This window comes from Kwoniella bestiolae, chromosome 5 (genome assembly GCF_000512585.2).
Source record: "Kwoniella bestiolae CBS 10118 chromosome 5, complete sequence".
Taxonomy (NCBI): Eukaryota; Fungi; Basidiomycota; class Tremellomycetes; order Tremellales; family Cryptococcaceae; genus Kwoniella; species Kwoniella bestiolae.
In genome coordinates, this window is record NC_089245.1 from 2,051,621 (window position 1) to 2,065,722 (window position 14,102).

The following is a 14,102-nucleotide window of genomic DNA, read 5'->3' on the forward strand; positions in this document are numbered from 1 at the left end:
AAGAATACTCGTTTTCGTAAACTCACAGCACAAAGCACGTAACCTCACAAATATAGACATGCTTGTACTCGTATCATATCGTATCGTTAGGGTACATCCACTACTCTGCGGAACATCGCATAAGTGCTCGGGTGTAGATCTGAAGTATCGTAAGCTCTCCTTTGATCTCCCAGAAAAAGAACGAGAACGAGAACGAGAACGTATTCGTCGCTCTTATCTGATCGTGACATTCCTTCCCATCAGATTGTCGATAGGATCGTACCTTTGATCCTGCATGTCGAGTGTGTGCCCTTTTTAGTGCTCAGTGAAAGATCATGAGGTGGGATCTGCTTCGTTGGTGGTTTGGGCGTTATCAAGATCTGACCTTTAGTATTCACTTCTCCAACTTGGATTGACACTGTACAGATCTCTTGACAGAACTGTAGTGTGTCTGATTGCAAAACACCATCTCCACGTACAAGTCTGCTGACTAAGATGTGTATCCGCACACACACAACTCCTCAACAGGCCGGAAGTAATACGACTGTTCCCAAAGGTCATAGCAAAACCTAGACATATGCATACACAGTAATATTATCCAATGGTACCAAGCACCTAGCATAACGCTTCCCAACGACGTCGAGTCTACTGACTAATGCCTCGATCCTTTCTTCTTATTTGTCAAATTCAACTTCTGACCTCCCTTTCCTTGTTTCCTACTACCCGCCTGGCCGAGAGATACATACGAATAAGGATCAGGTCCACCCGTACGTTTGATATCTCCTCCTGCTCGCTGCATCCACCAAAATCGAGATATCAGCATCCATCCTTCTCTCCACCTAGAGATTGGACCATGAAAAAAAAATAAAAAATAAAAAAACCCCAACGAGAAACCCACCTTAGCTTTAAACTCCTCTCCCAATCCCATAGCTTTCCTCTTCTTCCTCCTCTCTTCCAGTTTCTTAGTATTCTCCAACTTCCTATCCCCCTCCTCATCAATCATCATACTCAACTCATTATCCCTTGCCTTCTTGGTATTCCTCGTAAACTTCATATTACCCCTCGAATCTCTCGTAAATCCATCGACCTCATTCCTAGCCATGAACCCACTCCCCTCCATTGCTCTAGCAGAAGAGGTGGACGGTCCAGCATCTTCATCTGAAGATTGGTCCTCCCGAATGACCATCTTACCGGATTTGTCGGTTGTGAAGTGCGAGGCGTCTTGGCCTGGTTTACGTCTTGCTTTTTGGGCTGATGGGTCGGATGCTGGGCAACACAGGATAAACGAAATTAACGTAACCTTCGGAAGACAGTGGGCCATCACATCGACAGCAGTGTACGATCAAACACCAACTCACATGCAATACCACCAGCAATACCCCTAGACAAAAGATCCATAGGTTCATCACCTTCATTCCTGATATACCTATTATCCCTCTCTGAAGCTTGTTTGCCTCGTTTGTTCTGTTGTTGCTGCTGTTGTTGTTGGCCTTTTCTACCCTTCTGTGGTCGTTCATCCTCGTCATCGTCATTATCATCTGAAAGGTCTGAATCGGAGTTGTACAGGATATCGTCAAAGGCATTTCCAGAGGATTGACGGGGTTTCTGCATCACCAATCGCAATTTAGGTCAGCTTCGTTACATGAAATAGTGTATGAAGATTCTTCGCCGTATGACACAGTGCCGATTAAGCGATTCCAGTATGGCCAAGAATATGGTTCGATCCCCACTCAAGATGGCCAGACAAGTCGACAGAAAGCAAAACCACTCACCTCCCCCTCCTCTCCCTCCCCATCCTCATCCCTCCCGCCCTTCCTCTTCTTCGCCCTCTCCTTCCTCTTCCTAATCCCCACCAAAACCTTCCTCTCCTCCGGCATCTCACTCGACGCATTATAAACATCATCGTACCCGAACCTCCTGATAAGCCTCTCAAAGATATGCACAGTCTTACTCTTGAAGTGGTTCTTGTGGTCGTGTACCCACCCCAACAACGAGGGAACGAGGCTTCCCAAATGAGGTCGGAGGACTTCGAGGGGGAGAGAGACGATTGATACTTTGGCGAAACCCAGTGCGGACTTTACGATCTCTCGGTTCTTTGATTGGAGGAATACAGAGAGGGTCGATATGAGCTCTGAGAGAGTATTTGAGGATATGTCATCTGTGGTAGAGGAGAGTTAGTGATCTACATAATTCCATCCTACACATCACTCCGCTTGCTCCGCTTTTGAACGGATGCGCGCATGTTGAGTAATGTATGCAATCAAGAGATACTCACCCTTGAATTCGAATAATAATCTTGACAACGCATTGATACTCGCACTAATCATGTGAGGCGTGGTACCAGTCAAACCAGCAGCGACCATCGTGATATATTCTTCAGCGTTGGCTTGGACGGTGTCTAAAAGCCATTCTATCAGTCTATCCTCTTTCGAATCTACTGACATATGAAATAGGTTGACTGCACTCACCAGGTCTACCCATGCTTTCCTCATCATCTTCAACCTGTAGCTTAACCTTCCCACCAGCAGCCATCTTCTTACCCATGACCACCAACAGATCGAACCCGGCATCTCGAGCTCGTTCATTCACCTCCTTCGTACCCAGTACAGCCTCGGACAAAAGCTCAGGGATGATATGCAATGAGTCGTTGGGAAGGGACTCGACGAGAGCAGAGAGGAGTTGTAATCGGTCCTATCAAGCCGAACAGTTAGAACCCAATCCAAGATCGTCACACCATAAAGCAAAGCAAGACTGAAGTGATCGAGACTGGGGATTATAATTGTCAAGGCCAATGGACGACCAACTCACCCTCTGCGCACCGGGTCCGACCCCTCCTCCAGCCTCACTCAACTTCTTCACAAACTCTTCTACATTCCTTGCTTTGTCCAATTTCCCAGCTTCCAACAATCTTTTGAGCAATCTATAAGACTTCTTCTGTACAGTCGCATCGTGATGTTCCAGCATCGTTCCCTGGCTCGCAGCGTTGAAGAGGGCTTGGGACTGAGTGGGTGGTAAGTGGGGTACGAATATGATGAGGAGATCTAACATCGTGTGTGAGATTGGTGAGGCGCCTGCAGATGGTGGGACGGTTGTATGTAGGTTGGTGGAAAGGTGGGTGGTGACTGTGTTGTAGGTTTCGATTATGTCCTATCAGAAGTCGCGGTCAGTTAGGAACCTTCTACGATTGGCCTTGCTCCAATTGAGCTCTTGAAATGTTGATCAAATGAAGCATGGAGGACACCAATGAGATGAGCAAAGACCCACCTTCTCAGTCATTATTCCAACCCATAACCCAATAACCTCCCCAACCATACCCCTCGACTCCCTAGGCAGCTTACTAAACACATTCAAAAGCACCGAGACCATATCCTTAGCTAAAGTCTTCAAGTAATCCAAATTGGCCTTAGCGGAAGATTGGTCCAAACCAAATTGTTTGCGTAGTTCCTCAGGTGGAGAAGACGAGTTGGCCAATCTCTGAGTGGATGAGACCAGTTGAGAGAGACCTCTAAGAAGGGAGGATAAGAGGGTTGGTTGGGTGTAGAGTAATGAGGTGAGGAGCGATAAGAATGGAGTGTCTAGGCCCTGATCATATCACAGTTGATCAGCTTCACCCACCTAACGTTTCATCTGATATCGAATGTCCACATTCACAATCCAAATCACGATGAAACATCAACTCACCTCCCTCAAGTCCCTGGGCATCTCACAGAACCCGCTCCAACAATCCCAAATCTGCGATACGAGTGTCTCCCAAACTTTCGCTTCGGCCGCTCTCCCGCCATCTTCGGCAGATACCTTCTTCTCGAACAGCCTCTCAGAGAGAGGTCGGAAGTAGGCGGTGAAGAATGATAACTCGTCGTTGGTAGTTCGTTCTCTGATCAGAGGAAGTAAGTATGCTCGACCAGGATATTGTGGTGCGCCGGATCTATTATAATGCAAGAAAAGATCATATTAGCTTGTGCGGAATCCATCCCCTATCAGGTCCACTGGATAAGGTGAAGTCCAAGCAAGCAGGTATGAGACGGAGAAGAAAACTACTCACGCATCAGGTTCAATATTCAAAGGTAACCTATCCAACACAACCTTCACACCAATAACCTCAATGGCCATTCCCAAAACCCTATCAACCCCATCTTTACCTTCAAATCCCTTTTGATGTCTCAAATCACCAACATCCTTAATCAAATCCATCAACAGCTCTTGAGCAGCAGTCTGTCCTTGTCCACTCTCATCCACTTTCGCTTCCACATTACCAGAGGGAAGTAACACACGTAATCTCAATCGTGAGATCAATGCCGTGAGGATACTAAACAGGTAAGGTAATTTCAACGCATGGGTATTCATGGACTCGGTCAAGGAAGAGATCAATCGATAAAGGAATGGTGTCTTTTGCTTTTTCCTTGCTCCAGGGACGTGTGATCCCGATCTGACGTATGTCAAGGTATGCAGAATAGCTTCGTCGGTGATGCAGTACCTCAGAATTCCTTGAGATCCCACCGCCTCAGCTGCGGAGGTACATACGCTTGGAGGGGTGTTGGGCGATAAGAGGATATTGTGGAAGATGAGGTTGAACGCTTTGGGTAAGTAGGTGGAGAGTGATAGTGGGTCCTGTAAGGACATTTTGATGAGGGCCGAAGTGATTGCTGAGAGGTAGGTGGGAGTTTCGGATAAACCTGGTGGAGAAGCGAGGAGCGAATCGAGGATGGTGGGGAGGTTGGTGAGTACCGATGGGACTGGGCCGGCAGCCTCGGCTGGTGGTGGGGAGAGGAGATGGGCGAGAAGAGAGTAGATCTGGGGTGTGAGATGGGGGAGAGGTGGGAGGGAGAGGAGTAAGCCGCATAGGGAGGATAGTTGCTATGTGAAGGGAGAGAAAGTGTTAGTATCAGTCGTCGTCCTTTCCCAGGTATGGTATACAGCACCAAGGTAGAGTATTGTACCACTCCCGAGATGCAACGGACGATAGCGAAGTATCATGACCGCATAACTCACCTCATCTCCCCATACGGGTACCCATCCTCTCAAACCCTGTATCACCCAAATCGCCCTCTTACCCTCCTGGTCCTCCCCATCTGCGAACCTAGCCTTCTTAGTATCTCCTCGACCTCCGCCTCCAGAAGACTTGACTTCCTCCTGCAGTATCGATACGGTCCATTCCCTCGCTCGAGGTAGATACGGATGCGAACCAGGGGTCAGTCTCGGTGGGATTGGAGTGACCAAAATCTTCCTTATACCTTCTTGAGCCAAATGACGTACTTTCGGTCGAGGGTCCAAGTTCAGCTCCAGCAGGTAGTTCCAAGCTTTCTTCAAGAGTGGTGAGGAATTGAGTAAAGCGGGAGGAGCAACGAGGAGAAGGGATGTTGTAATTTGGATCAAAGATCTAAGAGCTGGAGGATGTTCAAGGGAGGTATCGAAAAGTGGTAACACATTTTCCAAGATGTTGGTACATTTTGATATCACCACCTGATTAGGGGTCTCAGGAATGACTATAGCCAACAAGTACAGGATGGCAGGGAGTAATGCACCAGATCCCATATTTTCACTCTCGGCCATTTCCTCGTCGCCCACTGTTCCGGTTGGTACTTCATCGTTTACTGCTTTTTCGAGTACCTGCTGTAAAGATGCGAAGTATGCTGTGGATGAATGAGGTAGGTCTGAGCTGCCTAGTGTGGATGAGATGGTCGATTCGATGGCGACGAGTAGCTGGGCGGGTTTGGATTGATGAGGGAGAGCGGAAGAGGTCAAACGTCGGACGTTGGCTAGGGCCGTTGCGAATGATTGTGGCTCGGATGAAGAGGCCATTTTGGAGGTGGGACTCGCAGGGCCAGAGTCGGATTGTGTCTGTTTGTGAGTATCACCCAGTGAGTTTATGAGTGGTTGAACAAAGTGTGATTCCAGATATGAGATATAGTATATATGTTATAGGTTTTGCCGCACATTCATAATATCTTGGTCCTCATCTTTCAAAATATGTCTCGAAAGATATCCCTGTCACGTGATACCAATCAACCACGTCGACCACGTGTTGAAATGCATCTGGTTGAACTGCCTCTTTCGGAAATTACCGGTGGTAGAGGGTGTATGGGTGTATGGTGGTCTATGTTTAAAGTTGATACGGTTCAGCCATTCTCATAGGACGAGTGAGGGTAGTGGAGCATACAGCATACAGCGTATAAGAGTATAGGAGTAAACAACTAGTACTCGTATATACTCAAGCATCCATCTCATCATTCATCCACCCATACAATACATCCCCAACCATACATTACATTACTTCCATCCATAACATCGTGAGTGATTTCTTTTCGCTTTTCATCCTGCTACGTGTGTCTGTGCGGGGAAGTATAGGATGCATCGTTTAAAAGGGTAGGATAGGGATGAGTGAAGTGCAGTAAAACCAACCCAAATAGGAAGGAGATACCAAAGATACCCAAAGAAGAAACAACCCACAAGTGGTAGTTAACCAATGTAAACATACATTGATGGTGACCCCCACCTACCCCCCACTCCCCCCTCATCACCACCATCCACGAGCATGATGATACTCTTCCATGCATGCATGTACACATGCATGGGAAGTGCATATGATCGTGGGATGCTTTATGGTGAGATGGATGGGATGTGATGGGTGATGGACGCGTTGTTGACATCTATCATCTATGGTGATGGGATGACGAGAGGTTGAAATGTTGGAACCAAACAAACAACACAACACATTCATCAACCATATTCATCTGCGCGTCGTTGTTGTTGTTGTTGTTGTTGTTGTTGTTGTTGCCTTTATGCGTGGTGATCAATAACAACTAAATTGGATTGCTGACCATCTCTCTTGACTCGACTCCTACCACCGACTCATCAATATCCATCAACATAATATCCAAACAAACACTTGACGATAATCCAAACAACCAATCACCGTCCATCCACCATAACTGGTGAATATCCCATCCACAGCCTAAACATCCTTTATATCAAAGACACATCAAGCTTCTCCACCGCGATCACCGTCACCGTCACCATCACTATCCTCAACCCAGACGCGTGAATGGAGGCTTCAACCCATCAATCCCCATCCACCACCGATCCATTCGCACCCCGTCTCACACCAACTTTCGGTTCCACCCTCGCACCTCCTCCTACCTCACACACACCAAGGAGCGTATCAATCACGATGGAAGACTACATCACAGATAGTAAAGATGACCAAGAGTTGGATCTCAACATGGTCCATGACTTTGGCGGTGCGGAAGGCTTAGGTGTCGACATGAGAGATTTCACTCATCACGATCAAGATGATGATCATGATCACAAGGACAATCTTCTTGGTTAGTACCTATTTCTTCTTTTCCATTGCCGAATGTACACATGATCGCATAAGCACGATGACAGAAAGAAGAACAAAAAGCTTACTATAATTGATTGTTTGTCCTCTTTTCGCTATACGATGATTTTCTTTTCCTGCCGATGTTGTGTGAACCTCGCTTGGTCTCCTGCGCTTTACCTCGATACTCGACGTTCATTCGATGGGAATGCTTCTGTCCTTCTCGATCTTTGGAACATACCTGATCATATATATTCAATCTGTCTTTCATCCCATCTCTCGTCCCACTCTTATCATTTTCCATTTCATTTCACTTTCGTTCTATTTTTACCATATCACACAAATGGGTCTCAACTCTATACTCAATCATAATCATTTGCCACTCTGCCCTTTCAAACCACCTTGACGTCGGTTTGATTGCTTTGGTCCGGTTGACGATGATCCCCAACAATCCCCCTCATTCAAACGATTACAACTCCTGGTCATACATCCGGGCACTGTTAGACTCATCAATCGCCACTCCTGCCATTTCCAATTCAGTCGATCAACTCACACCTCAACCTCCGACGAGTGCAGGTACGAATGGAATGGGAGGGGATGTAACTTCGAACGTAGATGATATGTTCCAAACCGAGACTGGATTGGAAGGGGATGACGAGGATGAGGACGATGGTGGTGAGTCGCCACTTGATCGAAATGCCCATTTACATCATCCCTTCGATCATCCATCCATCCATCCGTTTGACCTGTAGCTGATATTTTGTTTGTAGATATAACTGAAGGGCCATCAGGCAAGAGACAACGAGGAGAAGGTGGACCCAGTGGATTCACCTATGTAGAGAAAGACGGTGAACCAAGTCGAAGGAAGATCAAGATTGAGTATATCAATGACAAGTCAAGAAGACACATCACCTTCTCTAAGAGAAAGGCAGGTATAATGAAGAAGGTGAGTTAAGCTTGGTAATTCATCTCAGACATGTCGCATAGCTGAACTGAATGAACACCTAGGCCTACGAATTATCCATCCTTACCGGTACTCAAGTCTTACTCCTTGTGGTATCTGAGACGGGATTGGTATATACCTTTACTACGACCAAGCTTCAACCGCTTGTACAAAAAGCAGAAGGAAAGAATTTGATTCAGGTGGGTGCAGCTAATTCGTCATTGGCTGACGCAAAGTGGAATAAGCTGACATTGCTTTCTTTAGGCATGCCTTAACGCTCCTGATGGCTTTGGCCCGGATGGTCAACCCCTCGGAGGTCCAGTCGCCCCCACCAAAGCCAAAAACGGTGGACTTGCCATCCGACCTCATAAACTCACTGCGGCCGCCTCAGCAGCTATGGCCGCCTCCGCCCAAGCAGCGTCCGACGAACATGCTTCCAACTCCCAATCACAAGGTCAACCTCAACCCCAGGGTCAGGCCCAGGCCCACGCTCAAGCTCAAATCGATGCCGCCGCATCAATAGGTCAAGGTACGCCTGCAGCTGCAAGACCAAAGAAGAGATTACCATCCAAGAAGAGACAAGCATCAACGAACCAACAACAACCTGTCTTACCTGAATTGGATATCCCCCCTGTACCTCAGATCCCAGATATACATCGACAAGCATCGCCCAATACTCAGGGACATCCCTCTTCAGGTGGGATTATCGATCCATCCCTCCATTCACCTTTATCAGCAGGATTCCACATGCCTCCTGAATATCAGAACCAGCAGGGACCGGGACAAGGAGGGTTGAGTCCGAACCCTCATCAACAATATTATCAACCCCCTCCACCACAACAGGGACCTGAGGGATATCCATACTACGCTCCTCCACCTCAACATCAACACCCCCATCAACATCAACATCAACAGCATCCTCATCCGGGGTATATGAACATGCACCATCATCAGATGTTCCAACAACAACCGCATTTGAGAGGGTAGCTGTGGGGTGTAGGAGTATTTTGAGTGATACACGATTTGTTCATTTATTGGTTCATCTGGAAATTTCTTTTTTTTACTCTTGTTCAACACAACTTTAGTATTTGGTTATGATTCGTTTTTGGTTTTCTTCGTTTTCGTTCGATGCGGTTCAGTTCAGCTTTCGTCCCGTTCTTCTACTGATGTAGGTGTAGGTGTAGATGTAGGTGTACTGAATATACGATCTAGTTATATAAACATGTTGAGATGATACCATCAAGTTATAGTCTATGCAACTCAAGGGAGCACTGTAAGGTCCAGAAACAAGGAGAACGAGAGCGGGACATGTGCTCCGCTGTGCGACATGGTGTGCCATGCAGCTGGAACCCGGCGGGAGAACACAGAAGAGAGAGACCTGTATGGGCATATCAGACCTCGCTGTCGAGGGGAGGAATAAGTGCGGGAACTCTGAAAGGCTCTACTAAACTGTATTCATAGAGTTGCGCCATTCCAAGTTCAGACACCTTCATTCAATGTAGCTGCAACGCACTCATATTTTGAGTTGCGTATCATATGATGTGTGGATTATATCAACAATATGAAAGGAGAAGCGAGGTGTATGTCATTGTACTACGGATTTGGTGTACAGAACAGTAACTCTCATCGACGTCCTGTACTGCACACGCTTCCGCTAGAACATCATCTGCCATGCGTTTGAGTACCGGTCGAGGTCGAGCCGGAACCAAAACCAGTTTGAGTACCGGTCGAAGCCGTGGTACTCTTCTCTCGTTCCGCCTTTGACGCCTCAGCAAGACTGATGGCGAAGCTCTCAGCAGCGCCGAGGGTCGTACCAGGGTTGACGCCGAAACTGTTCTCCACCCTCGTGACGATTGCTCTGAAATGAAAATGCCCATACAGTATGAGCTCCAGCGGGAAGCAGCGGGTCGTGTGACTATCCAGACTCACGCAGCATCTGGGTATTTTTTGCTCAGCGCAGTCTTGATGTACGTGAGCTGATTCACGCTCTTGGTCCATGGATCATTGTATCTCGGTTTGGTTGTGGTGCTACTTGTTTCGCTATACAGCAAATCAAGTAAGTTGTCGTCAGTACTCTATCGATAGTAATCGAGCTTACGATGACATGGTGCGGTGTACAATACAGTACTTATGTTGTATGATGAATGAGGAACAAGTTGTTGGTAGGGACGACGTACAGACTATTTATACCTTTTCGTGCGCTCATGTCGTTGCTGTATCAACCAACTTGACCGCCTGCGCATGCGTAACGCTCCATATCCTCGAAGAAGGCCAGAGATGGAGTATGTCCTGCGTCCCACGTCCTACCCCACTTCGCTGACCGCATCACGCTGTAGCTTATTTTGTCGAGAAATCATCAGGTCCTTCTATTTCAAATGATGAGTGATCGAAAACGCAATCGAATTAGAAGCCGACCTATGGTAGACCTCAAGTGTGACTTGAGCACCATCAATACACCCGTAACTACCAACCTGATAGGTAAGCTCAAAGCTGTACAGGAGGACGATACGTGTTGTACTTCGACAACGCTTTAGCCCATCGAATTCAACTGGCTGCCTTCTTTCATAACTCAAATGCTCAAACGCTCAAGGCTCAACTACTGATAACTTAGGGTTCCCTGCGATAAGACCTCTAATTCGTTCAACGTACGGTACGATAAGCGTCATGACATTCCGCATTGCCCCGAGACGACGCGAAGATAGATTTTCAATCGAGTCGATCATATTGTCTTCAAATGTGTTCCCACGATGCAATGACGAGTACCCTACACAGCACAATTAGAAGACCAACCAAGATACTATGTCTCAGATCAGCGCAAGAGGTGACCTTGTGATATAGTCCTTTCATGCCAGCTTCTGAAACACCACGCATCCTATCATCATCATTGAAATAGCAGAAAGCAAAAAGCAAAATCCTCCGAAGGCATTCTCGCTTCGAGCAAGGCGCCTTCGTATTTCGTATTTTGACTAGGCATAGTCTGGGATCGTGATAAGAGACCACAAGTCAGTTCTAAGATACAGTCCACGTCACTCCTCCGTTTGATTTCTTTTTTCAGGGGTGGGGGTCAGACTCGATCTCATTGGAACTTGAGTCTCATATTGACCACCCACCTGGAAGATTTGACTTCAGGTGGTAGTACACAGCATCGATAGAGGCGCACATCCACAAATGACCACGCGCTGATTTGATGGTTAAGTCTTACAAGACAAAGTATGCATTCATTATCACCTTGACATCTGCGCTTTTTTTTCTCTATCTTGACACTGCACTGATTTTAACAACTACAATCTTCCGTACTTCTACTTTCTATTCCGTTTCTTACCACAATATTTCCACTAAGCCACATTCTCTATAATAACAAGAGTTATAATGTCCCTTCTTCATTCTCCATGAACTCAGCCCATCCACACCTCATCTGCCCTTCAAATGTATCCAGATCCCCTGGTATTCACTTCACTCCTCATCCATCCAGAAACCCGATTCCCCCCACCCCAACATCCTCTTCGCCTTCCCACAATCGAACAACCCCTCATTCCCTGTAATACACTTCCTCAACCGCCCTTCTTTCCCTATCTCCGGAAAATGTTTATCGAGCAGGTCCAAGGTGGAAACCTGTTGACAGATGGTAGGAGCGACAATAAAGAAGGTCTCATGTGTCCCCTCGGGGAAATACTTCGAGGGAGAGGTTAAACCCAGTAGACAAGCTCGGGACACTGCAGGTGAGGACACCCAGCCAAAGAGGTCTTTCCATGATCCCCCTAGCTCGTGTAGGGATTGCCTAGTGACGCTCTCTTCTTTGACGACCCCGTGAAATCTCAGGGAGGCGACTCTGAGGGAGGGGTATCGTCTCACGTAGGAGTCGGATTGGAGCTCGCAGAAGCTATGGGACCGGGAGTCAGCATGGTTTCTGGCTGAGCATGGACAGAACTAGGAGGAGAGACAGTCAAAACGAAGGAGATAGTCAGGATAACACTAGGATCAAACCATGGGATGCCACTCACTATTTGCTCATTGAGTAGGCATCTTCAGGTCTGCAAGGGTGATTCTCATCTATTGGTAGATAATCGAATGTCGGTCTATGCGAGAATACTAATTGATAACGAACATGAAGTTAGCGGCTTACTGAGGGAGGAGAACAGATGAACAAGATGACAGAAAGAATTTCGGGGTCAAACCTCCGCAGCAAAAGATACAGGAGGACTATTAAGTCGATTTGACTCACACATTCCAACGGCATTCACACTTGATGCTAGAACTACCCTGTTTATCCCCAGCTCAGCAGCGATCGAAAGTGTATTACAAGACATGGCGACATTGGAGTTGTGCACCTCCTAATGGTTCAAATACAAAGGCTCGTCAGCTTATCCTCTCAATATTTCGCACGGGATCTTCCTGACCATCCTACGCAGACTCACATATTGTGGTTTCCCAATCCCATACCTTCCATCCACATCCGCCCCATTGGGAATCATCGCCAAATGAATCAAAGCATTACACCCCCTATCCTTACAAGCGCCCTTGTACCCCTCGTAATCCAAAGCCGAAATCTGCTTGTACTCGTACCTCTTCTCAGCAAATTTCAGCTCCTCAGGTAATCTCGCATTCGCATTCTCCTCTGGCGAGACAATATCCATAGCTAGGACGGTATGGCCCTGTCTCAATGCCAGGTGAACGACGGCGGTGCCTACCAAGCCTGCTGAGCCGGTTATACCGATTATGAGGGGGATTTGGAAATTCGGTTGAACAGGTGACGAGGCGGGGGTATTGACGGGGGTGTACTCGGGTGTGGGGAGGGATTTGTGCGGGTTGGGGTTAGGGTTGATAGGATTGGGCGGAGGCGAGACCATCCTGTCTAAGTGGAATGTGATAAGTGATTGGTTGACAGTTTTCTATTCTGGAGGGGGAGAGTGATATCTAGAAGAGGGGTCGGGTACTTTATACAAGATCGCAATGGCTGCGTGTGAGACTGAGATTCAAATCAGGTGTGGCTCCAACAAGGTCGAGGAAGACTAGAGGGGCGATAACAACGTATGATGAGGTGGATGCTCCAATGGTTTTGATTCTATGGTATTTCGCTCTCTTCAGGTGCTTTTCCTTTCTCTACTCGACTATGAGGACAAAAGTGAATTAATAACGTCTCCTTTCTTCTCAGCATGCAGGCCAAAAAGCAACGAACTTGCAATGTAATTTGGGAGAATGAGATCCCCCACTCACGCTCCCCACTTTTAAACCTATATATACCCTTTTCTGATACTCGAAGGATCTGACTGATGATCAATGTGAATTGCCGAGAAGGTCGTGGTTGGTAAACTTTATATACAAGGTGATCTTCTGGATCCCATTCGTAGCCTCGGACTAGTAAAGTGATACAGGACGTGACGGTTGTTTCACATCGTAGTTTGTGTGTCGTATGCAAGGATCCCCCTCTCCATTTGATTGGAAAGAAATCTCTATCCTATTCTGTCCTGCCCAAAGACTAGAGGATGTGATATCTCGATGTTGCGATTGTTCAAGTAAACAAGTGAATTATGAGGAAAATAAGGGATCGGCGTCCTCGCCTTTGGGTGTTGAGTGCGAGTTGGGCTAAACTTCTCTTGTGTGTGTAAGAATACTGTCCTGCATGTAGACGGTCAAGACGATCTTATGAGTCCGTCTCAACCTTTTGGTTTGTATGTCGATCGGAGGAAAAGACAGAATAAGGGGACGAGGAGTGATTGTGTCATATTACGGAGACCCCAAACTCCATAACCTGTCCTTGTCCCTGGTTGAAAGCCGAAACAATCGGTAAAAGTAATGTTTGAGGGGGAATGATATGATGACATACATATGCTGTAGTAGCAAGCAATGTTGATGATAAACAAC

General features: G+C 47.0%; 5 protein-coding genes across 5 annotated transcripts; 2 read left to right on the forward strand and 3 right to left on the reverse strand.

The window, feature by feature from the left end:
- Positions 1–631: 631 nt before the first annotated feature.
- Positions 632–5,778, reverse strand: I302_107163 (uncharacterized protein; the record flags this gene model as incomplete). Its single annotated transcript, XM_065870408.1, has 11 exons — positions 632–772; positions 878–1,245; positions 1,338–1,584; positions 1,752–2,137; positions 2,255–2,377; positions 2,448–2,670; positions 2,788–3,126; positions 3,244–3,561; positions 3,661–3,904; positions 4,022–4,833; positions 4,969–5,778. 11 exons carry the CDS (start codon positions 5,776–5,778, stop codon positions 632–634), a joined length of 4,011 nt encoding a protein of 1,336 aa, XP_065726480.1.
- A 1,243-nt stretch (positions 5,779–7,021) lies between these two features.
- I302_107164 (uncharacterized protein) lies at positions 7,022–7,306 on the forward strand (the record flags this gene model as incomplete). The annotated part of the gene is made up of 1 exon (XM_065870409.1): positions 7,022–7,306. The coding sequence occupies one exon, from the start codon at positions 7,022–7,024 to the stop codon at positions 7,304–7,306; it is 285 nt and encodes a 94-aa protein (XP_065726481.1).
- A 428-nt stretch (positions 7,307–7,734) lies between these two features.
- On the forward strand, positions 7,735–9,227 carry I302_107165 (uncharacterized protein; the record flags this gene model as incomplete). Its single annotated transcript, XM_019192184.1, has 4 exons — positions 7,735–7,972; positions 8,068–8,243; positions 8,306–8,440; positions 8,505–9,227. The coding sequence occupies 4 exons, from the start codon at positions 7,735–7,737 to the stop codon at positions 9,225–9,227; spliced, it is 1,272 nt and encodes a 423-aa protein (XP_019045181.1).
- Positions 9,228–9,902: 675 nt separating this feature from the next.
- I302_107166 (uncharacterized protein) lies at positions 9,903–10,346 on the reverse strand (the record flags this gene model as incomplete). Its single annotated transcript, XM_019192183.1, has 3 exons — positions 9,903–10,098; positions 10,170–10,280; positions 10,339–10,346. 3 exons carry the CDS (start codon positions 10,344–10,346, stop codon positions 9,903–9,905), a joined length of 315 nt encoding a protein of 104 aa, XP_019045180.1.
- Positions 10,347–11,693: 1,347 nt separating this feature from the next.
- I302_107167 (uncharacterized protein) lies at positions 11,694–13,087 on the reverse strand (the record flags this gene model as incomplete). Its single annotated transcript, XM_019192182.1, has 4 exons — positions 11,694–12,120; positions 12,242–12,329; positions 12,463–12,571; positions 12,656–13,087. 4 exons carry the CDS (start codon positions 13,085–13,087, stop codon positions 11,694–11,696), a joined length of 1,056 nt encoding a protein of 351 aa, XP_019045179.1.
- Between the last annotated feature and the right edge of the window lie 1,015 nt (positions 13,088–14,102).